General features: G+C 38.5%; 1 protein-coding gene across 2 annotated transcripts in view; it reads right to left on the minus strand.

Moving 5' to 3' along the window:
- Positions 1-2,119: 2,119 nt before the first annotated feature.
- Hmg20a (high mobility group 20A) overlaps positions 2,120-23,101 on the minus strand; it is an 80,122-nt gene continuing 59,140 nt past the window's right edge. For both annotated transcript variants that reach the window (XM_076851146.2, XM_076851145.2), the window contains exons 4-10: positions 22,041-22,253; positions 18,189-18,321; positions 16,809-16,840; positions 9,857-9,932; positions 8,935-9,150; positions 8,087-8,229; positions 2,120-4,513 (exon numbers count right to left, since the gene is read on the minus strand). In XM_076851146.2, coding sequence (XP_076707261.1) covers positions 8,093-8,229; positions 8,935-9,150; positions 9,857-9,932; positions 16,809-16,840; positions 18,189-18,321; positions 22,041-22,253 — 807 coding nt within the window. In that variant the 3' untranslated portion in view covers positions 2,120-4,513; positions 8,087-8,092. The remainder of the gene's footprint in view (positions 4,514-8,086; positions 8,230-8,934; positions 9,151-9,856; positions 9,933-16,808; positions 16,841-18,188; positions 18,322-22,040; positions 22,254-23,101) is intronic.

The raw sequence follows: 23,101 nt of genomic DNA on the forward strand, positions 1-23,101 counted from the left end.
TTCAATCCCCAGTAAATGGGAGGGGTGTGGATGGAGGAGGACTCAGTTTAAGAACTATTTATGTACTTTCTATTTTTCCTATTGGACTATCAGAAACCATGTTTTACAAACTTTTTATAGTCCAAATAGTGCAACTGTTTAGTTCTGGCTCTTCAGTGTTGGTGGGATTGTTGCAGATACAAACAAGGGAACCCCTAGCCTTGTATCCACTGGACCTTCCCACTGACCTAGTGTGCTGGTGATTACAAAAGTCCTGTCTAGAAAATTGGCATTGCCTGATCTTAATTTTTCAGTGCTATGCCTATACTCTAGTAGCTCATTCTTTCTGCGTTTTGCTAGGCTTAGAGACCATACATTTCTATCTCTGGTGAAAGTTTCTCTCTGAAGGCACATATTCCTATTCCAGTTGAATGAATAGACATTAACATTTTCGCTGGATCTTTCCTGACTCAGTCCCCACCCCTTTTATGAGCTAGTGTATGAGCCAGTGTTTATATCTACAGATATTGTAAAGTATGTATCTGAGCGCAGGCTACGTGTCAAAGGTAAATAAATAAAACAAAGAAAAAGCCCATCTTGGAACTCTCAATTGCAAGGCAGGAAATTCTTTCAGAGAGCAGGAAGTAGCTATGAACTTTACTGCCAAACAATCTCTCAATATCCCCACCTTAGGGAAAGATTATCCTGGTGTTGTTTTAATCCAGCAGTTGCAGAACAGTTAGAAAAAGGGCACAAACAACTGGAGGAAGTATTACCACCTGTTTGTGTTGACTTTTACCAAACAAGCCTGGCTGCCAGCTGTTGACCGGTAGGGGAGGAGCTAAGGTAGGAACAGGAAATGCCAACTCAGGCCCCCAAGCTAGTTTTTTGGGTTTCTTTTTCAACATCCAGAAAACAAGGAAGTGGTCATTTTCAGATGGAAAAGAGGCAAAGGAAAGGTAATACATTCTGTTAACTAATATGGTGGGGCTGGGCTTAATGGAATCAAACGAGTTGCAAAAGTATATTCATTTCCACCTGCTCCCTTACTAAAACTTGTGTATTACTATATATTAACAGTAATGTCCACACAAGGATGACATTTTTCAGTCTCCCCTATAGCTAGCCACAGTCATGTGACTGAGTTTTGGCCAAATTAAGTGAAAGTGTTGATTATGATTTCTAGGAAAGAGTCCTGGAACTAATCTAGGCCTGCCCGTTTTGTCCTTGCCTTGTCTTCCTGCTGCCAGGAATTTCAAAGTGATGGCTACTGGCCAAGGGGCTATTTTGGACCATGAGGTGACCTTGAGAAAAACCATGTTATAGTGCCAATGGGAGCCTCCACACTAGTCTTGGACTGGTGTGGACATTTCTCTGAGACAGATCTGCTTCTTATTTAAGCTAATGCTTATTTGGGGTTTTGTTAAATGTGGTTGAACCGAAATCATAACTCTGATATGCCGATCATTCTTGGCATCACATAAAAAACACTTCCAATCTTCTGAAGCGTGGTGACTTCTGTTGCCTAATTCTATCCCTCCAACAAAACTGGAGGAGAGCTGGGGCATGTGTTCTGGGGCAAGATGGAGTTGAAACAAAAGAGAGACTTGCTCAATGCCAGATGACTGGCTACCTGGAGAACAGTAGGCCCTGGAAGCCAGGTTGCCTTCCCCTGAAGATTGTAAAAGTGTGGTAGAAATAGGTGACAAACATCTTTTAAAAATATTTTGAATGGCTAAGTAGCGGTTATTTAAAAAAAAAAAAAATAAAAAAACAAAAAACCAAGCATTTAAGCACAACTTACCCTTTCTGTCAAAAGATCTCCTCAAGGGGACTTCAGAGTCACTGACTTAAAAGGCTCCTTCAAGTCGCCTCCAGAATGCTACTGCCACATTAAAATGAATTAGAACTCATTGCATTGTTATAACATACATTCAAAGAACTGAAATCTCAAACAGGTGAAGACACATTTTGAATAAGCAATTAGTAAAATGAATGTGTTACTGTTTTCAAAGCCTAACAGTTGTGATGAATGTAGGGTTGACAAAGGCTCTAAGAGGAAAAAGCAGAGGCAGGTCTTCTTTTTTCATTATAATGCAAGTAAAACTGGATCAGGTGGATTCGACATAGAAAAGTTTTAATGAGACAAATGTCAAGCAAGCATATCAACTTCTTAAAAAACAAAATCTAAAAGTTTAATTACAAAAACACTTGTACAGAAAACTTGGCATTTCAACAGTTCAAAACACATGTACACAATATTTTTTTCTAAAATTTTGTCAGAAAGAAAACAATCTTTTCTCCCTTTCCCCAGCTGCTGCTTGTGTTTTAATAAAAGGAAGGAAGTTAATTGGAAACACTGATAGGCAACAGCTTATTTCTTGAGAAGAACATGAAAGTGCAGTAACCTCTTCAGATTTATTAGGGAACATGACTTAGGTCTTACGCCAGGGTGTAACCTCCCCTCCACCTGCTTGGTGAGTGCAGAGGAGAGGTTCTGTGGCAGCTGAGTCCCAGTCACACCTATTGGGTGCGGGGCTCCTGGGAGAGCCCTCATTTGGGAAGCAAGCTGCGGCGTCTGCACCAATGACTGGGTACTTCGGGCTCTGGTGAGCTCATGTACATGTCTGGTAACTGTGAGGTGTCCAGCTAGGGTCAGGGATGACCCCTGGACTAAGTTACAGCCTTTCATGGTCATAAAAACAGTACTACTGAAGCTGCACAAAACTTCACAGGAAGGAGAAACAGCAACACTATGAGGAAGGAAAAAAGGACAGAAAGCATTTGGCAGGCGGCAGACACAAACTTCCTGAACCAGTTTGGACAACCTTCTGCCATGGACAATGAGTTCTGGCTTAGATGTAGCAGGCAAGGAATCTAAGAGAAGTGGCAAAAACAGCAGATGAGAGCAGGGACGGTGGAAAATACAGAGAGGCAGGAGACTTGGCTGGTTTTATAGCAATAGATAAGAAAGGGGTCTTATTCTAAAAAATTGTCACGCGATGGTGTGTGGGCTTCAGTGCATGGAAATTTGATGTGTGTCCACATAAGAAATTTTAAAAAGAAGATTTTTGTTATTGTTTTTGCTGTTGTTTTCCTTTGGACTAAGAAAGAACAAAGAGGGAGAACACAGGGCTGAGAGGACAAGATGGTGCAGCTACGAGACACGACGGGGTTTCTGGCTTGCACCTTGGCTTGTCAGCATGTTGTGAGAGGGGCCACGCGTCCATCCACCTGCCTTTGGTGGTGGGGTGCCTAGACAATGGGCTCAGCATGCTCTGCTTTGGTTCCAAAGATCTCAGCTGCCACCTTGGCCTTGTGCTCTAGAGCATAAAGAAAAGAAAGAAACAAAGAAAAAAAAGACCCTGAGGAGAGAATCTGAACCCTCTTCACTTCTGCCGTTAAAAAACAAAAATCCCTTACTAAGTAGAGGGAAGAAGGGAAGGCTGACTTTTCCACCTAGATTTGGCAGTTAATGGCTACTGAAGGAAGACAAAGGGCATGAGAACTCCTCCGTACCCATTCAATCAGCACAAGAGACTATTCCCAAAGCCCCTCCTACCTATCTACATCCAAGGATCTGATTACCTAAAATAGCAGGGATTCCCTCCGTTTTCACTGAGGATCAACTTTGGGCATTCTTTCAATACCAAATGAGAACTACTCCTTTCCTTTGTGTTTACCAATGACCTTTTCCTCCGCAAAAAAGCTCCACAAGACACTGCCAACAGACTGGACAGAAGAGCCTTGCTGAGGCTGGGACTCGGCGTCTGTGCAGGAGCAATGCTCAGAGAGCAGCAGGCGGCAGGAGGAGAAGAGCCATTCTCCTTCAGGGCTGCAGTCGCAGAGCCTGCTGAGGGCGGGCACCCACGGAGCACCATGTGGGGCAGGAAACACAGCCTGGCTCCACAGGGCACTGTCAACAAGAAGCTCCTTTCTTTGGAGTCACAGCAGGGCAATGATGGGAGAAGACTGGGCCCATCCAATGAGAGAAAGTCTCCTTCAGAGCCCCGCTGAGCAGTGAGGCCCAGAGGTCAGAAAATGGAGATGTACAGCTTGGTGGGGGTGAAGGGAAGCAAAAATCACCCCCAAAGGCATTAAAAAAAGTGACAGCTAGGTAAGAAAACTGGAGCTCCACTGATAAAAGGGTCCAATCAGAATGGCAGCAATAGGCAGTCTTCCTTCTGCTGCAGAAGATGTCAGCTTCAGGGTCACCTAGTCAGCAGAATATATGCAGAGCTGCTTTAGCAGAAATGGAAATGATAGGGAGCTGAAGACTTGGGAGAGTGGCTGCACACTTTCAAAGCATCACTGGAGGGTGATTCCACAGGAAGTTCACACACATGTGCCTTTTGCTGCTCCCTCACGCAGCTTCCTGGGGTGAAGGTATTTCACTCACTGACAATTCTTTCCCAAGGAAAGGGATCTGCAGTCCTTTCTGCTCCAACTCAGTTCAAAAATCCATGGATGGCTTCTCATTCCGCACAAGTAAAAATGCTTACAAGAACAAGTTGGGAGCTCTAAAACCTATATACTGTGGGGGGATACCAAAAAGGAAAGACAGATCAGAAGGGGTGACGGTTAATGGATTTAAAGAACGCTCTATTTTATTTTCATAAGGGTTAAGGAGTATGTAAATTAAAGAGCTAGGGACTGGAGATATAGCTTAGTTGGTAGAGTATTTTCCTTGCATGCATAAGGCCCTGGGTTCAATCCCCAGCACCATGGGGGGGGGGGGAACAAACAGAAAAGAAAGAGCTAGTAAAGCTGCAAGCAGACATCCTCATTGAGATGTTTCTGTCAACATTTCAATGAGAAGCATGGTCCTGCTCCAGTTCAACAACAATGGGAGGTAGCAAATGAGCAGCTGAACACAGAAAAATAACTATCAGGACTGATAAGGGGAATTAGGACCCCACTTTAGTCCAGTCAAAACCAATTTTCCTCAGTATAAACTTGAGGATATCTGCTTGTGTAGGAATATGTTGTGCACATATAATGAATAAATATTTTTATATTGATAAAAATGTAATAATATATGAAAGATTTTTTTGGGGGGTCAATCCTCAGTCAAATATATATCAATTGAGCAACACACAGTTTTTTAATTTTTTGTTTTGTACTGGGGATTGAACTCAGGGGCACTCAACCACTGAGGCTCATCCCTAGCCCTATTTTGTATTTTTATTTAGAGACAGTGTCTCACTGTGTTGCTTAGCATCTTGCTTTTGCTGAGGCTGGTTTTGAACTCTTGATCCTCCTGCCTCAGCCTCCCCAGCCACTGGTATTACAGGCGTGTGCTACTGCACTTGGCTTGCAAAACAGATTTAGAGTTTATGTAAAGCGGTCATCTCTCAACTTAAAATCACCCATGACTTCCTCCTGTTTCCACTGGTGACTGGGTACCAGTGAGCCCTAAGAAAGGTGAAAGCTGAGGAAATTCTTTCATTATATACCTACAAAAATATTTTTTAAATGGGCTGGTCAGAATTTTATTACATCATAATTGATGGAGTGTAATACTTTTTTTTAATGATCTACTGTAAGAATTTTTAGTACTTTTGCCCTACTCCAACAGTGCCTCCTTATTATAGCAATGTTTTAGAAGCCCCACTGAATGAGAAGACTTGAGATGTCTGTGTTCTTGTCCTGGTTTTTGTGCTTTTCTACCCAGTAGTTTCAGGCATGTCATCTCATCTCTTTGGGATTCAGTTTCTTTATATATAAAGTGCTGGATTTCTAAAGGTCCTTCCAGCTCTGATAGGCTCCTCTAAAACTTGCAGACCATTAGCTTTGCTTCACTCAATGGTTCCCGACAGTGGAATGAAACCTTTGCCAAGCTCATGTCAGAGTAATTAATTGCACCATGAGTGCTGGGGACATCAGGCCTAGCTGTCTGTACATATTTGTATAATGAAGCCAAGCTAGTATTAATCACACTCTTTATAATTGTTTCATTTGACAGTTTGGGGGGTGTGGGGAAATATCTATTAGTTATGTTTGCATTGTTAGATTTTAAGAATCTGTAGTAAATATAACAGTTTACATTTTCAGGTAATTTTTCAAGGACAAAATATTTGTATGTCACCAGGCATGTTGGCACATCTGCCTGTAATCCTAGCTACCTCAGAGTCTGAGTTAGGAGGATCGCAACTTGGAGGCTAGCCTCAGCAACTTAAGTGAGACCTTGTCTCAAAATAGAGTGCTTGCCTAGCATATGTGAAGTGCTGGATTCAATCCCCAATACTGCAAAATAATGTATTTTTAAAAAATTGTACATTAAAATCAAGGACAATGGTAATAATCTACAGTTTTCAAAGACACTTCAGAGAACTTGTACTCTAGCTATATTCTTAAGATGGATAGAGTGTTAGGAGAATCTGAATGGTAAAATGGTCAAAATGGAAAACCACTCTTGGCTTCATTCTTGCATTCATTGTCCTCTACCTAGGTGAGGAGACACCATGTTATCAATTACTATTTTCTTTCACAATCTCTCATGCTGTTTCTCTCAGCTCTCTCTTTTCAAGCTTACAAGAGTGCTAATTGAAAACACTGTGTGAAAATGAGAAGGATGATGAGCTCCTGAAAATCCCAGGCCTAGATTTACAAGCTGTTTCTTTCATAAGCAGCAGCAGTAATGCCACTTCTTTATTCTACAGGGAGTCCAACAGTCTCTTAGAAGTACAGTCCGTTCCATCTGGCTACTCACTAGAAGGATGGTAATCCTTTCCCCATATGAGCCTGGTGCAAGCTAAAATAATAATGAATTGTCTTGCACAACTGCCATCCAAGGGCATGACCAAGAAGGATAAAGACTTCTACCTTTGTCTCTGCTGGCAGATGTTGCCTCATTAGATAAAGAATCATGGGTTTTATTTGTTCTTATACATATTGCTCAAAATCCAAACAAAGCTAGAATGTAAATTATGTATATGAGGGTGCCCCTATTCCTGCAGGACAAATAAAGATTCAAACCCATGATGCTTCTAAGGAGCATCCTGGCCCTGACTTGTTTTCATTTTTGGCCATCTTGCTGTATGGTCCAATCCTTAGATTTCCACATTTTTTATATGTCCATAGGCATGGAACAATTTTGTCAATAGACCTAGGGCTGACAATTTTAGGGATGGCACACTAAAAGGGAAACTCTCTCTAGGAATTTGAATGAATAAGTACTAATTTCATTTAACACAAGTTATGACGACTTACCATTATTACCAAAAAGTTTGCTCAGGTGAGTTTGTTCTGAGAACATAGTTATTTTCTCCTTTAAAAGATGCAACATGCATTTGTTGAATATATTTTTTAAAAGCTTATTTTCTCTCTTGTCTCTTTTTGCTTATTGAGTACAATTTTTTCAATCTTTTAAAATCAAGGCATTCACATTTCACTGTACAGTTAGTTCACATCAGCATTTAACATAATGAGTTAATGAGTGGTGAATGAGAATGCTTTTTACATATGTAGGCTCATATAATACAGTTTCTCACTGACTACTTACAAATTGTCATTAATATTTTTCAGTGAGAAGAAAGATTAACAATTAAGTAATATTTATTTTGTTCTGAGAGCTATTTTGGGAATGATTTCTTCTAAGTTTCTCACCAGTCTTCAAGATCCTTTAGAAACTAATACCTAAGAATAAATGGCAGGAGGATCCCAAGTTCAAAGCAGCCTCAGCAATTTAGCAAGACACTGTTTCAAAATAAAGAATTTAAAGGGCTGGGGATGTGGCTCGTGGTAAAGTGCCATGCCCCTGGGTTCAGATTCTAGTACTGTTAAAAAAACAAGCAAAAAAAGCCAAAACAAAACAAAACAAAAACACCCAAGAAAGAATAAGTTGTATACCCAGAACTGAAGTCCAATCATAAAGTCATGTTTTTTCCTTAAATTATTCTGAGGCATGCATGAGAAAAAACTGTTTCGAATTAATGTTCTAATATCATTTAGAAATACTTTTAGCAACCATGCAACAGGAACCTAAATCAAGTTTCTACCTCATTCATTCAATATAATTCTACAGTTTTAGTAGCACCAATAAAGTCTGATGACATCTTATTTTTGATGATGTGCTGGCATATGAGTATTATCAGCGAGCACTCACCAGTCCCTAACGATCGAGCCTGTTCACAACTTCTCGAACTGTGGCTATGAAGTTTTCATTGTCCTGGGGATTAGCTAAGATAATACTGTGCAGTCTGTTCATGTATGAGTCAATGGTGTCCACTGTTGGTGTCTCTCCACTTCCTGAAGTGAGACAAGAAGAGAAAGAATAAGAAAATCTTTCCAATTCAGTTCAGCTACAAAACATTTAAGGGACTCCACAGAAAAAGAAATTGTGACTCTAATGTGGCCTGCTCCACAGGCAGATTTTAATTCTATAGGTGAGACTTTTAGATTTCAAAGAAATGAAGTAAATCCACATACTCTAAATGAACAGACGGGCTATATACTACAGTATGTATGAGTACTCAGCTGTATATAACAAAAAGAGACTCCATTAACTTTCTGTTGTGACTTTCCTCAAAATGAAAGAGTATATAAAAAATACTAGTGCTTGTTTCTTCTTCCTTCCCATTTTACACACACACACACACACACACACACACACCCCTACAAGGCAAGCAAATATACCTAAGAGAAAGTGCTCTCTTCAACATTTACTACTGCTTCCATGTTTTGAATATCAATTTAAGTTTAACAGAAAGAAAAATAGTTTATATTAAAACAAAACAAAACAAAAATTTAAATGATCAGAGAACCTGAAATTTTGGATGCTTTTAGCCAATGCTGACATTCTATTACATAACTCACAGAAAATCCTGAGGAGGGAAAATATCTTATTTTATTGATTTTCGCTTTGGGGGAGATTTCAATCTCCCCACACAAATACAAACATAAAGAGCAACCTCCCAACCCGGCTCTAGAAGTGCTCAGGTAGGGTGCAATTACCAGGTAAGGGCATGCTGGCAAAGCTGCTGGTCAAAACCTGCCGCAGGGTCTCCAGGTGCTGCTGCAGGACTGTGTTGCGGCTCCTCTCCTGGATCACATCCACCTCCAGCTTCTCCACCGCTGTGCGCATACTCTCCACGTGTTTTTGCAGGGCTGCATTCCTCTCCTCAAACTCCATGTTGGATTTACGAAGCTGGCGGAGCTCTGCCTCCCGAGCTGAGGACACCCCCCACACCAGAACACATGCAGCACAAGAAGGAGTCTCCGAGGAGTCCCAATGACTCTTTATAAAGAAGTTCTGCTTAGCTGTCTCTCATTAGCTACCCCCATCTCATCTCCCTATTCTCATTACAGCGCTCCAGATAGCAATTCAGCACTGAAACGCCTGGTTCCCCAGAGCTATTTTAATTCTTAAAGCTGTACATTCTGTACATAAGACTGCAACAAACAGTGGCAATTCCTTGAAATTTTTGTTTGTTTGTTTGTTTGTTTGTTCGATTTGGCTTTTTAAAATTGTGCAATGAGAAACCTGAGGGGCTTCACAGGGGGATCCTGGGAGAGCACAGCTGTGGGTACCCATCTGTACTGCAATGGGATCAGCTTTGCAATCACTTACTTTATATTTTGGACTCCCAACTAAGCTTTCACTGGTGCAGGCTACACATCTAAAAGCAACTGCATTTGTGATTTACATTAATTTCTTTGGATCCAGAGACCAAAGAAGCTTTGACAACACTGACCCAGCTCTCTTTCACTGGTCTTTGAGTAACTACCTCTACTGTGGGGAGAAAGAAGAACAGTTATTCTTCCAGACTAGTCCTAAGGAGAGCTACCACCATCACTGATTTTGAGCAATGAACTCCTCCTGAGAACTAAAACCCCTGTCAAACCCGAGGGACACAAAAAACACTGCAGTAATCACCTTTGCTGTGGTTCAGGAATTCCTCTGTAAATATAGGAATGTCAAAAACAGACCGTTCCTTTACCTCTGTTTCTTTCTGTGAATCAAGAACAAAAGTTAATTCTTAAACAGAAGCTAAATTAAATAATAGTGCCTGAGGCACAATGATCATGTCTTCCTTAAAGAAATAGGGTGAAAGGGAATTAGTCCAGATGAGCCTGTAAGGGAAATGCATTCATCTTTTCATTAGAATCAAACTTACAGAGCTCAAGCTGGTTAAGTACTCAGTTCTCTCAGGTGCTATGCAATGAGAAACCCTAAAACGAACTACATGTATTTCTCTAATAAGAGAATTTAGAAGCCATTTGGGTTTTGAATAGTCAACTGTATATAGTTGTGAGAGTGGCTGAGGCAGGGATTGAGAAAAGGTGTTTTTCAGTCCTGTCTCTTGGTTATGCATCTAAAATGCTGAGACAGGACTGTGCAATCCAAATTTGCAGAGTGGACAGCAAGAATTCTGAACAGAGATCTTCCAAGCCACAAGCAATAATAATGGTACTCCACTGGTACTTCTATGTACTTCCAGTGGGATAGTCTATCTTTGAGGCTCTTGTAGCCTTTCTTCAGACACAGGAAAAACAAATGAAGAAAACCAAGAAGTCAGAAATAATCAGGCTCTACAAATGAGAGTTAAGAATTGTGTGGGATACAAAAGAATAACAAAGTCTAACATTAATTCACCAATAAACCATTAAAAGTCTCACAAAACCACACAAAATATATTCAACAATGACGCTTAGAATATAAAGTCAATATTTCAAGATGGTTTGGCTGATATTCCTGCAAAGAATTTAAAGTTCAAAGTATAATGAATATAAGTCTTAAGTGTCTTGGAATAGTGTTCAAAATCTTGTACAACATTAAGAATGATAAAGGGAACAGCAGGGAACAAGTACTGATGAAATTATTAGTGAAACTGAAGACTCCAAAACTTTATAACATGAAAACCAGTAAACAATACTTAGAAATGGTCCTATATAAACAGGTTTAAAGCTAGAGACTGAATGTATCTTTTCTCTTATACCACTAGCTTTTGTGTTTGAACTCCAAGACACTTTGTGCCCAAGCAATTAGGAGCCTCTGAGGGAATCCCAACAGCCAGGCTCTGGTTTCACAGTGGTGTCTGCTTAGGAAGCGGGGTGAGAGGCATGGCCTGCCTGGCAGTGGCAGGAGGTCAAGGTAGATATTTAAGATGGAAATATGCTGAACTATGTATTTACTTGAGAAACATTTCAGGGAACTTAATTTTACCCTTTTTTCTTTCTAATGAAAGAAACAAAAGTTTCCCAGAGTAATCTAAAAATAACAAATTATCCTTGAAAGCCCCAAGTTTCAACTTGTAAAGCTCTACCTCAAGCCAGTTCCTAGTGGATTTCAATAAGAACTAACGTATGGACAAGAAAGGCTGGTTCCAGAAGTGATCTTAGACACATTTCCCAGTGGCTTTCTCTCCATTCTGCTGGATTACTTAACACTTTAACTCTTACTGGGTTGCTGCAGGAAGGCAGAAAATTTTGGACACACAATCCCAACATGCATAGGTGTAACATCAAGCACAAGTCCACAAGTGACTCAGGATAAGTGTTATGACTTTAATCATCCTACCTTTTTCAGTCTCCTATTTAACTGCACATCCATATATGAGATCAATTTTTTCAGTGGTTGCCAGTCAGAGGGGTAAGTGTGGGTGCCTGGCTCCCATTTTCACAGTACAAAGATCCCTCTCGAAGGTCTCAACTCCCTCAGACTGGTAGTTCTGTTCTGTTCTTTGCTAGAGCAATCCAAGCCAAGCTAATGATGTAAGGGCAAAGGACAGCACCACATAGGTGCATTATCACACTGCCCCTTGGTACAGATTCTTAGAGTGCAAAATCAGAAACATTAAAGCAATTAAATGAAACTGTTCAGTGTCTGAATGCAACAGAGAAATTCTACTTAACGGAAGAGTGGTAATAAAAACCATCAGCACTCTTCCATTACTGAGTGCATTACTCGGCATGGAGAGGATCCTCCTGGGGGCTTGGATATACTTAAGCAGCTCCAAGGATCGCTCAAGGGATTAAAATCATAAGGATTTGATTACCTCCTCATTGAAAGGGTCTAATTTGTTCAGGCTGAGTGTCATTTTGTCATTTCTCATAAATTAAAGGAGAAACAAAATTATTGTTTCTATCTTAGTTTTCACATGAGATGCAGTCACATTCTTGAGGGTAATGCTAGTTGACTCGTGGGTCTAGTGGGTTGACTTTTGATTTGACAGAAGCATGAATATCTTCAATTCAGTTTTCATTCTATATATTGAGTGGAGGGTAAGAGAACAGAGGCCCTTTTGAACTGAACCTATTTTGCTGTAATCTAGGCTCAGGGCCAGAATTTCAGAGTCTGATATGCTTCTCTCAAGTGCCCTTTACTTTGGGAACACTTTTAATATTGTGTACCAGGCTGAAGTGCCCCACTGCTATGCAGAATGACTTTCAGATCATTCTGACTTTAGTTCTTATATGCATTCTCTAGTACCTGGCTAGGTAACAACATCTGAAGATCCAAGTTCCGTTTAGAAATACAAAAGGTTGGCCAAATGTAGTGGTACATGTTTGCTCAGTGGTGCCTCTGCTCAGGAGGCAGAGGCAGGAGGAGCACAAGTTCAAGGCTAGCCTGGTGAGTGAGCCCTGTCTCAAAATAAAATAAAAAGGGCTGGGGATGTGGCTCAGTGGTAAAGCACTTGCCTAGCATATCTAGCCCTGGGTTCAATCCTTAGTAATGAAAAGAAAAAAGAAAAAAAGACAGACAATAAGTTTCTTTATTATACATAAACCAAATAATTTGTCTTCACTAGCAACAAATTTTGCCAACACCTCAGGCAACCAGGCCCATTTTTACTTTCAACACCATATTTTTCTGTGTAGCATGGCATGTGCTGCCAAGAGTGATAGACTGTTACATAGAAGGCCTGGGTTTCAGCCATACCTCTGCCTCTAATTTAGTTCAGTAAGTCATTCTTGGTAAGTTCTTTCCTATCTTAGGCAAGCCACTTCTCTCACAGCTAAAATGTACTGGTCAGTTGAGAGTATCTCTGAGGTCTTATCATTCAAAGATGAGCCTGAAGACTATTCTATTTCTCATTTTGCTCCTCATAAGATAAGGTAAATGTGTATTTATTCAGAATCTATGTTGTAGGCACTTTACAAGACATTTTCTCTTTTATGAACTTATAACTCTGCTCAAAACATCTCCCATTCCCCAATCTATGGTTACCTTTATGACTAATTCCATTTTTCTTTTCAATGGGACCTTTGTGGCTGCTTTTTATCCATAGTGCTTTCTCATTTTTCTAAACTTCTGCCACACTAAGAAGTAATATGGAAGAAGCTGGGTGTGGTGGCACACACCTCTAATCCCAGTTACTTGGGAGACTGAGGTAGGAGGACTGCAAGTTCAAGGCTAGCCTAGGCAACTTAGCCAAATTCTGTCCTAAAATAAAATGAGAAAGGAGCTAGGGGTGGAGTGCAGTGGTAGAACACTTGCCTTGCATGCATAAGGCTCTGAGTTCAATACATACACACAGACACACACAGACACACACACACACACACACACACACACACACACAAGTGACTTGTAACATCTTACAAGTAATTTTTAAAAATTATTTTTAAAAACTTTTAAACACAGAGGACATTTATGTTTAAAACAGTTTTAAAAATTTCAAACCAGTTCTTTTACACTCAAATCAATCAAAAATTACCCGCTTTAAGAAATATATTATTCAATTGAAAAATAAAACTGATCAAGTGGGGAACATTAATTGGGTCAAAAACCTATGAGATGCTTATCCCTTTTTCTGGTAATGAGAATTAAACTCATGGCCTTGCAGATACTAGGCAACTGTTCTAATACTGATCTATATCCCTACAGCTTTTATTTTTAGTTTATTTTGAGACAGGGTCTCTTTAAGTTGCCCAGGCTGGCCTTGAACTGTGATACTCCTGCCTCAGCCTCTCTAGCAGCTGGGATTATGAGCATGCGCCACCTTGCCTGGCTGAGACCATTATCCTGATATGGGCACTGCAATAGACAGGCATATATAACCTACTGCTGGTTCTCCCCCTACCTACCTTTTCTTTCTTTTTAAACTTTACTTTAATAAGTATCTAATCCTCAAATAGGGAAAAAAAAATCACATAAATCATAGAAATCAGAAACATTCGTATCATACAATGTATTTTAATAAAAAACTTTACTTCTCAAATCATCAGCAGCAGTTTCTCCAAGGGATTGAATTTACTACATTTTTTTTGACTGTGCCTATCAACATTACTGAAGACAAAAATGGCACATACAATTTGGCCAGGAAAACCCCAGGCTGATGGAATGAGTTAGTGACTGATTAGAAAATGTGAGACCTATTGTTTCACATTACTGTCCAAATTCTCTTTTGTAACCATTAAGGACAGAGATGCAACATAGTAAGGGAAAAAAGGAGAAAGGATATTTCATGACACTGGTGAGTGGACATACAAATGAAGGAAGAGAGAAATAAATACTAATTATACAAGTGCTGATAATTGAATAATGTTGCAAAATTTTTCTTATCATCAGTTAAAATACAAAGTATACATACAAACTTTTTTTTTAATATTTATTTTTTAGTTATCGGAGGACACAACATCTTTGTTATGTATGTGGTGCTGAGGATCGAACCCAGGCCGCCCGCATACCAGGTGAGCGCGCTACCGCTTGAGCCACATCCCCAGCCCCTACATACAAACTTTTTCAAGCAAAAATATTCATAACACTTCACATAAATTAGAGCACAGAGATCTTATATATAACTATTCAAGTAGGATTTATGTGAAGAGTAAAATGCTAATATTTACAATGTTTCCTACTTTATAATTCATGAATAGTAATATTTCTATTTGTTTTGTGAATCTGAATCTTTTCTGCATGCTTTGAAGGTTACCAAGATCAAATTAGGTACAAGAACTACAACGTCAAGATAAATAAGTTTTTTTTTTAATATGTATTTTTTAGTTTTTGATGGACCCTTATTTTATTTATTTACTTATATGTGGTGCTGAGAATTGAACTGAGTACCTCACACATGCTAGGCAAGTGTTCTACCACTGAGCCACAACCCCAGTCCCAAGATAAATAAGTTTTTAATTTGAAGAAATAATTTTCTTAATTTATTAAACATCAAAATATCTGTAAAAGAGTATATAAGCAGGATGTAGAGACACACAGCTATAATCCCAGTAACTAAGGCGGCTGATGCAGTAGGATTACAAGTTCAAGGCCAGGCTCAACAATTTAGTGAAGCCCTAAAAGATTTAGTGAGACCATGACTCAAAAATAAAAAAGGCTGAGGATGTGCCTCAGTGATAAAGTGTCTTTGGGTTCAATTCAAAGTACCCAAAAAAACAAAACAAAACAAAACAAACAAACAAACAAAAAACTATAAAAGAGTACAAGAAAAATCTTTTTCAAATTCCCATTGTTATTTCAAGTAAACTTTGAGTTCTTATGTAAAAATCAGTAAGTATATTTGGACAGGCTCCATGCCAGGGCTTCATGTTACGTGGTACAGAGCTGGATACAAAGTCAGAAACTAGACCTCAGAGAATTCTACCCTCAGAGAGATCCTGATCCTCCACTGTGAATAACAGAAGTAAGAGCCTAAACACCAGGTCAGAGCAGCCAGAGCATAAGAGACATACTGAGAGCAGTGGGGGTTAAAGAAAGTGGGAGGAAATGGAAGCAAACTAGGGGTTTGAAAGATGACTAGAAGCCTGTCTCATAGAAAAAGAGGGGGTGAGTGGGGAGGTGAAGAACTGTGTGAGGGAGGGAAAGTATTCTCATCATTGAAATAAGAAGAGCACAGGCCTGAGGCAGAGCAGGGCAGGGCGCCTAGAGGACAGTGAGTAGGAAATGGAGATTAAGTATCTAGAAGTTGGAACTTAATTACAGAAAACCCTGAATGTGGAGTACGAATGTGATCTGGAAAGCAACAAGGAGTCACTGAACATTTTAAAGCATGAAATTACCATGGATTTTATTTTCTTATAGCCATATATATTTAAAGCATATACACAGCATGGTCATCACACACAGGCTTAAATCTTGTACACTCAGAGGAACATAGGCCTGAATTCTATGGATGAGGTTGAATTGAATGAAAAGAAAGAGACCTTTCATAAAAACAGTATGAATGAGATGAGGGAACAGGAAAGAAAGTATAGAAATTGAGCTACTGTCAGTTGTGTTCCATCGACATTGTAGTTAAATAGTTCATCTCAGCTGGGCATGGTTGCACATGCCTGTAATTCCAGTGTCTCAGGAGGCTGAGGCAGGAGGATTATGAGTTCAAAGCCATCCTCAGCAATTTCGTGTGGCCCTAAGCAACTCAGAGACCCTATCTCGAAATAAAATATAAAAAAGGGCTAGGGATGTGGCTCAGTGGTTGAGCATCCCGGGTTCAATCGTTTGTACCAAAAAAAAAAAAAAAAAAAAAAAAAGTTCATCTTAACCAAATGCTGGATTACCTAAACTACATCCTGAGAGTGAGATTATGATATTTTGTGATGATAAACTATGATCAGTTCAGACCCTTCATCTGGTACTCATTTCTATATCTCACTCTGAATTCCACCCATCTTTGGCATTTAAAGTCAATAAAATTCTCAGACCACAGGAATGAATTGGGACTAGTGGGTGTAGTTCAAAGGCAGACTCAAAACCTAAGTGTCTGCCATATATTAAGAACCTCTGCACTAAAGCAACTAACCCAATGTGAATCCTGGGATAGGAAACACCCTGCTATTGATTTAAAAAAAAAAAAAATCCAAAAAGCATTTCAAAGAACAACATTATTATAAATATATGCATGATATATAGACAGAAGGCTATTTACCTCATGATCATGAGTGGCCTGTCGAGCTGCATCTAAAAATATGAAAGAAAAGGAAAACTTTTAAGTCAAAAAACGAAAATAGTAACAAAACCCAGGCATATAACTGTGCCAAACTACAAAAACCTACCTGTATATGTACTCTCACAACATACAGTATTTTCCTTCGTGGCTTTATTAATAGGTCAGTCAACAAAGATTAAAGAGAACCCAACACTTAAAGAGCACACAAGCATAAGAGAACAACAGATACAGTTCTTATGCTTGGAGAGAATTAGGTGGGAGGGTAGGCAGGAAACACATACCAAAGGCTGTTTGTATAACACTATGGTTTTGGCAAGCAAAATGCCTGAACATGGAGAAGATGCAATGGCTGAGGCATGACAGACTAGTTGTGGGTGGTGCTTCTTTGGCAGCGTTTCCTGAAGAAGGGGAACTTGAAGCAATACTTATAAGGGTGTGATGAACAATTTTAACAGAGAATAAATAACCATGAAATCGGGGATTTTGTCCATTTTATTCACTACTTCATTATTAACAGCTAGAAGAGAGCCTAGTGTTTAATAGAAGGTGCTTAACAATTTTTTTTTTCCCCCAATACTAGGGATTGAACCCAGAGGTGCTCTACCACTGAGCTATATCCACAGCACTTTTTCCATTTCATCTTGAGACAAAGGCTCACTAAGTTGCTGAGGCTGGACTCAAACTTGAGATCCTACTGTCTCAGCCTCCCAAGTTACTGGGATTACAGGAGTACACCACCACACATGGCTTCAATAAATATTTTCTGAATGCATGCATGCAGACATGAAAAAAATGAATGAATGAATAAATGAATAGGATCACTGAAGGCTGGAAGAGATGGCACATGAAAGGTTTAGAAATGAAAGGTTTAGAAGTGTCAGAGCAAGTCAGCTATATAGTTTAGTAGACAGACTTATTTAGAGACAGAAAAATACCTAAAATGAGAATTAGGAAAAGAAGGGCAGACATTAATATTGGTCTTGGTGCACAAGCCAAATTGTTGATGCCAGATATGGAAATTTGATAGAAATTTCTAAATGAGAGCAAAGTGATTTTAATAAAATTCAAAGATAATACTTGTTAGTTAATATAGGATAAAAAAGAAATAATAGAAATATCCTTTATATTTGTCACTTTTAAAAAATATTTATTTTTTAGAAGTAGATGGACACAATACCTTTATTTATTTATTTATATTTATGTGGTGCTGAGGATTGAACCCAAGGCCTTGCACGTGTTAGACAAGCGCTCTACTGCTGAGCCACAATCCCAGCCCTATTTGTCACTCTTTACATTTGGTTTTATGACATCATGCCATGCAGGACCAACTGCAAATGAACTTGGTTCTGGTACTGATACCTTGCCTGTGAGATTTGCCTTTCTGACGGTCCTGAGTTTTTCTACTGAAGACCTTGTAGGCTTCTGTCTTCTGATATTGCTCCAGTTCCTTCATGTAACGCTCCTTATCTCTGTCTGCTTCATCAAGGTAGCGCTAGGAAAGAAATGTGGAGTTAAATTTAAGGAACTGAGAGATTATTTAGGTAAAATATCAATAATAACTTTGAAGAAAACAGGACAATTATAATATAGAAAAGAGTATTCAGAAAAGATGGTTTAAGGGTGAACAACCAACAATAAAAATTAATTAAAAAAAAAAAAAAAAACAAAAAAAAAAGGGGGGGAGAATCAAGAAATAGAATACAATCTCAATTATAAAAAGAAATGAGCGATTCTCACTTTCTAGAACATTTATTACCTTTTCTAGTTTAACGAAGATAAGTTCTATTGAGATCACACTCATAAAAAATTCACAAATGATTACAGTTATTCCTCTAACCTCACAGAAAGAACTCCACATGGCCTCTAGAATCCACACAGGCACACTTAGCCTTCCCAGGGGAGGGAAAGGAATATTACTTTGTTTCTCTATCCCCAACTCATTTTGAGGGAATGATCTCATACATCAATTGACTTTTTAAGAGCTACAAGAGTAGAGCACTAAAGCCAGAAACAAAGAACATAAAAAGAATGACCTCATCCTATGTGCCTAAAAATGAACTACTTTGAAAGAGCCTGTATCTACATGCTTTGATTGTTTTATGCTATTAATTATTTAAACAAAGTTCATTGACTTACTAGGACTATATTTTTAATGCCTTTGTCCTCTTCATTCATCAAAATAGGTATAAGAAAGTATAAAGATATTGCTTCTAAGTGAACTCAAGTCAGAATGAGAGAAATTATGTTAAAAACCTTGTTACACAGGCTGGACACAGTGACACATGTCTGTCATCCCAGCAACTATGGAGGCTGAGGCAGGAGGATCATGAGTGAGAAGCCAACCTCAGAAACTTAGTGAGACCTTGTCTTAAAATAAAAAATAAAAAGGGCTGGGGATGTGACTCAGCGGTCAAGCACTCCTGAGCTCAAACCCACTATCAAACTCCCCCCAAACTTCCCCCACTAAAAACCCAAACAAGCTGAGCGCAGTGGCGCATACCTGTAATCCAAATGGCTTGGGAGGCTGAGGTAGGAGGATCATGAGTTCAAAGCCAACCTTGGCAATTTAGTGAGGCCCTAGCAATTCAGCAAGACCCTGTCTCTAAATAAAATATTAAAAAAGGTCTGGGGATGAGGCTCAGTGGTTGAGCACCAAAACAAAACCCCAAACTTTATTCCACCTAAGCGTTAGATGAAGAAGATATTCAACTGGCCAAATCTAGGACAATTTAAACACAAAAATAATTAAGTACAGTAAAAAGTTATAAACCATTAGAAGAAAAGAAATTCATAGCATTAATAAAAGATATAACACATGGGCTAGGGTTGTGTCTCAGCGGTAGAGCACTCGCCTAGCATGTGTGAGGCCTTGGGTTCGAACCTCATCACCACATATAAATAAATAAAATAAAAGTATTGTGTTCAATTACAACTAAAAATAAATATTTTAAAAAAGATATAATACAACTTAAGTATTATGACCAATAATAACCAGATTAAAAAAAAAAAGGAGGGGGGGAGGAGAAGGGCTCTTGCTTAGATTAGAAAACTGAAATCCAACTCCTAAATATGAGGGAGTGCTAAAGCTAAAAAATTATCATTTTGCAACTATAATGATAAAGAATAGATTAGGCAAAAACCATCAATGGATGCTAGATCCAGGGGAAATTATGATGTGGTAGAGGCAGTTTACATGTTCTTAAATGTCTCCTGGTTGTGGCTCAGTGGTAGAGCGCTTGCCCAGCATGTACAAGGTGCTGGGTTTGATCCTCAGCACCACATAACATAGATAAATCAAATAAAGTTATTGTGTCCGACTACAAATAAAAAATATTTAAAGAAAAAAATGTCTCTTGTAGACTACTTAATCATAAGAGAGAATTTTAAAATTTCCCAGGTAAACAAAATTAATATTACTAATGAGGAACAAAAGGATACTGTGTGCTTCTATCTTCTATCCAAGGGTACAACACTACCTATGCAGTATGCTGACCAAGAAGGCACAGCTGCAATCTAACCACAAAGAAACATCAGACAAACACAAAATGAGGAATGTTCTGTTAAAAGTAAAAACAACAAAACAGAAGGAGCTGGTGGTGTGGGAAGACAGAAGGATTATATTCTTAAAAAATATCAAATTTATAAAAGACAAAGCAAGTTTGTGGAAATAACTCCTTTTAAAGGAAGCTAAGGAGATCTGGTTAAAGATAAAACTGAACCTTAGACCAGAACCTGTACTGGAGAGGAAACTTATAAAGAACAATGTAACCTCGACATATGGATGTAGATTAAGTGCTGTTTTACTATAAAATTATGAAGTTGGTAACTATACTATAGTTATGTAAGAGACTGTCTCTATCCTTAGGAAATACACACTGAGCTAATCAGGGATAGAGGGACACAATGTATGTAGCTTACCTTCAAATGATTCAGAAAAAAATGAGCAAGAGAGAGAGAGACTGGGTATGTGCAAGCATGTGTCTGTATGCAAATGAATAAGTAGGATAAACTGTGTTACTAATAGGTGAAGCTCCATGAAGGGTATTTGGATGTGATCTGTACTGTTTTTATGCTTATAACTTTCTGTGCACTTGAAATTATTTTCAAATGAAAAAGTTAATTAAACGAAACTAAACAAACACAAAACCCTTGTCCTACACAAGTAGGTTATCCCCAGAGATAACTCTTACTTTTGTTTTTTGTTTAAATGCTTCTGTATTATCTGAAAAAATTTAAACAATGAGCATGCATTAATTTTGAAATAAAGAAAAAGAAAAAAGAAGAAAACAACCAAGCATATTCAGCCCATGGTCCCATTATTTTGTAAAGCCAAATCAATGGCTGATATAAACTGCTTTCTATCATAAATACAGAGCTTCAAGTTGCAACTTAATCGATCTCAGAAAATTTCTGAATTCAATTAATTTTTTAATTTGGTTTTAATCTATATGAAATTCATTTTAAAGTGTGCAAGTCATAAAAGAGTTTAAGACATAAAAGAAATATAGATCTTTCAGATTCTGGGAAGGGTGGGAACTTTTAACCCAAAGTCAATTCTACAATCACTATCATTACTCTGCTTTAGTGACACTTCACCCAGCTCATGGCTATCTTGTCCTTAATTCCCCTCCAATCTCTTTAACAAATGGATTTGTTTCAATTTGGCAATGATTAGTTTCTGTCTTAGAGAACAGAGAATTCAAGTAGCTCTTGCTTTATTTTCCATAGTAGACTACATTTGCTGGGATACTGGTTAAATTTACTTAAGCAGTAAAATCTTTTTCCTAAACAAAATTCTTATGTGAATTGCATAATTTTATAAAATGATTTTTTTCTCATTTAATTCATAACTTTTCATTTAACTCAGTTGAATAAATTACATTGATAGATTTCTTAATTTCTCAATATTGAACCTCTTTTCAAAATAATCTTATATGAACTCTCTGCAAATAAATCAAATATAAGTGGAACTACTTTGGTTAATGGGAGTCCCAGAGTTCTTTCTGCTCATATCCCTGTAACAATCCTTGTTGTAGTTTAAAAATCTCTGTGCTGGAGAAAAGAGTTATAAAGAGACCCTGTTATTGTGGTCTCCTAGGTGCTGTGACAACACTGAAAAATCAATTGTCTAATCCTCTTTGTTCTTCTGACAGAAGTTATTTTTGAGATATAATCAAGTGCAAGCAAAGGATCAGGAGTAAGAACAATTACCTGTTTTTCCTCAGGAGGGAGTTTACTCCATTCATTCCCTAACATCCTTGTGATTTCTGGAAATGGGACCTCTGGTCTCTTTGCTCGAAGCTGTTCTCGACGCTCATTCATGAACCGAACATATCCTGTAAGGGGGGATTTGGGTGCATTGCTGTCTCGAAGAGGTTTCTTCCTCTTTCTCCCTTTGGACCAACCTCCTCGTTTACTTCTTTGCTATAAAACAAAGAAAAAAACAAAACAAAACAAACCAAAGACCAAACAACAACGATCACCCCAAACAACCCAACAATAACAATAACAATAACAACAAACACAAACAAAGAAAATAGGACAAGAGTTGCAGTTTTCTGTGAATAAGGCTCCGGGTATTTAAAGCTTTCCAGATGTGTCTCAGGACAAATGACTGTAATGTTGATTAAATAAGAAGGGATTCCAGATGGCTCACTTGCAGACCTTTTGAGGGACCACAATACAAACATCACAATAAAGGTCTATTTTTGTTCTAATTCCAAAAGATGAGAATAATGGGTGCCATGATCTTGCTAGTTTTGGTCTTCATGTATACTTAACAAGTCCTGAGTTCTGACAAGAGAATATTCCTGTTCCCCTTCAGTACTGGGGATTGAATCCAAGGTGCTTTATCAATGAACTACATTCCTAGCCTTTTTAAAAATTCTTTAATTTTAAGACAAGGTCTCACTAAATTTCCCAGGCTGGCCTAGAATTTGCATTCTCCTGCCTTAGTTCTTCCAAGTTACTGGGATTATAGCCATGTACCGCGGTACCCAGCTACAGGGGAATATTCACAGTAGCATATACAGCACTGTGCCAGAGAGACAAACAATGTCCCAGATCAGAATAAAATGCTGTTATATGCAAAGGGCAAAAGGAGAGACAAGCTGTACACAGGGATTAATAATAATTCATGCAGTTGTTTTCCACTGATACTATTCAAAAGGTTTCTTTTCCACCGCAAAGAGCATTAGATTTTTAAATTAATATCTAGGTCTTGAAAAATTTCAATATGTATAATATACCCTAAAATGAAGTCTGTTCTTTAA

The sequence above is a fragment of the Callospermophilus lateralis genome, chromosome 3, assembly GCF_048772815.1.
Source record: "Callospermophilus lateralis isolate mCalLat2 chromosome 3, mCalLat2.hap1, whole genome shotgun sequence".
Taxonomy (NCBI): domain Eukaryota; kingdom Metazoa; phylum Chordata; class Mammalia; order Rodentia; family Sciuridae; genus Callospermophilus; species Callospermophilus lateralis.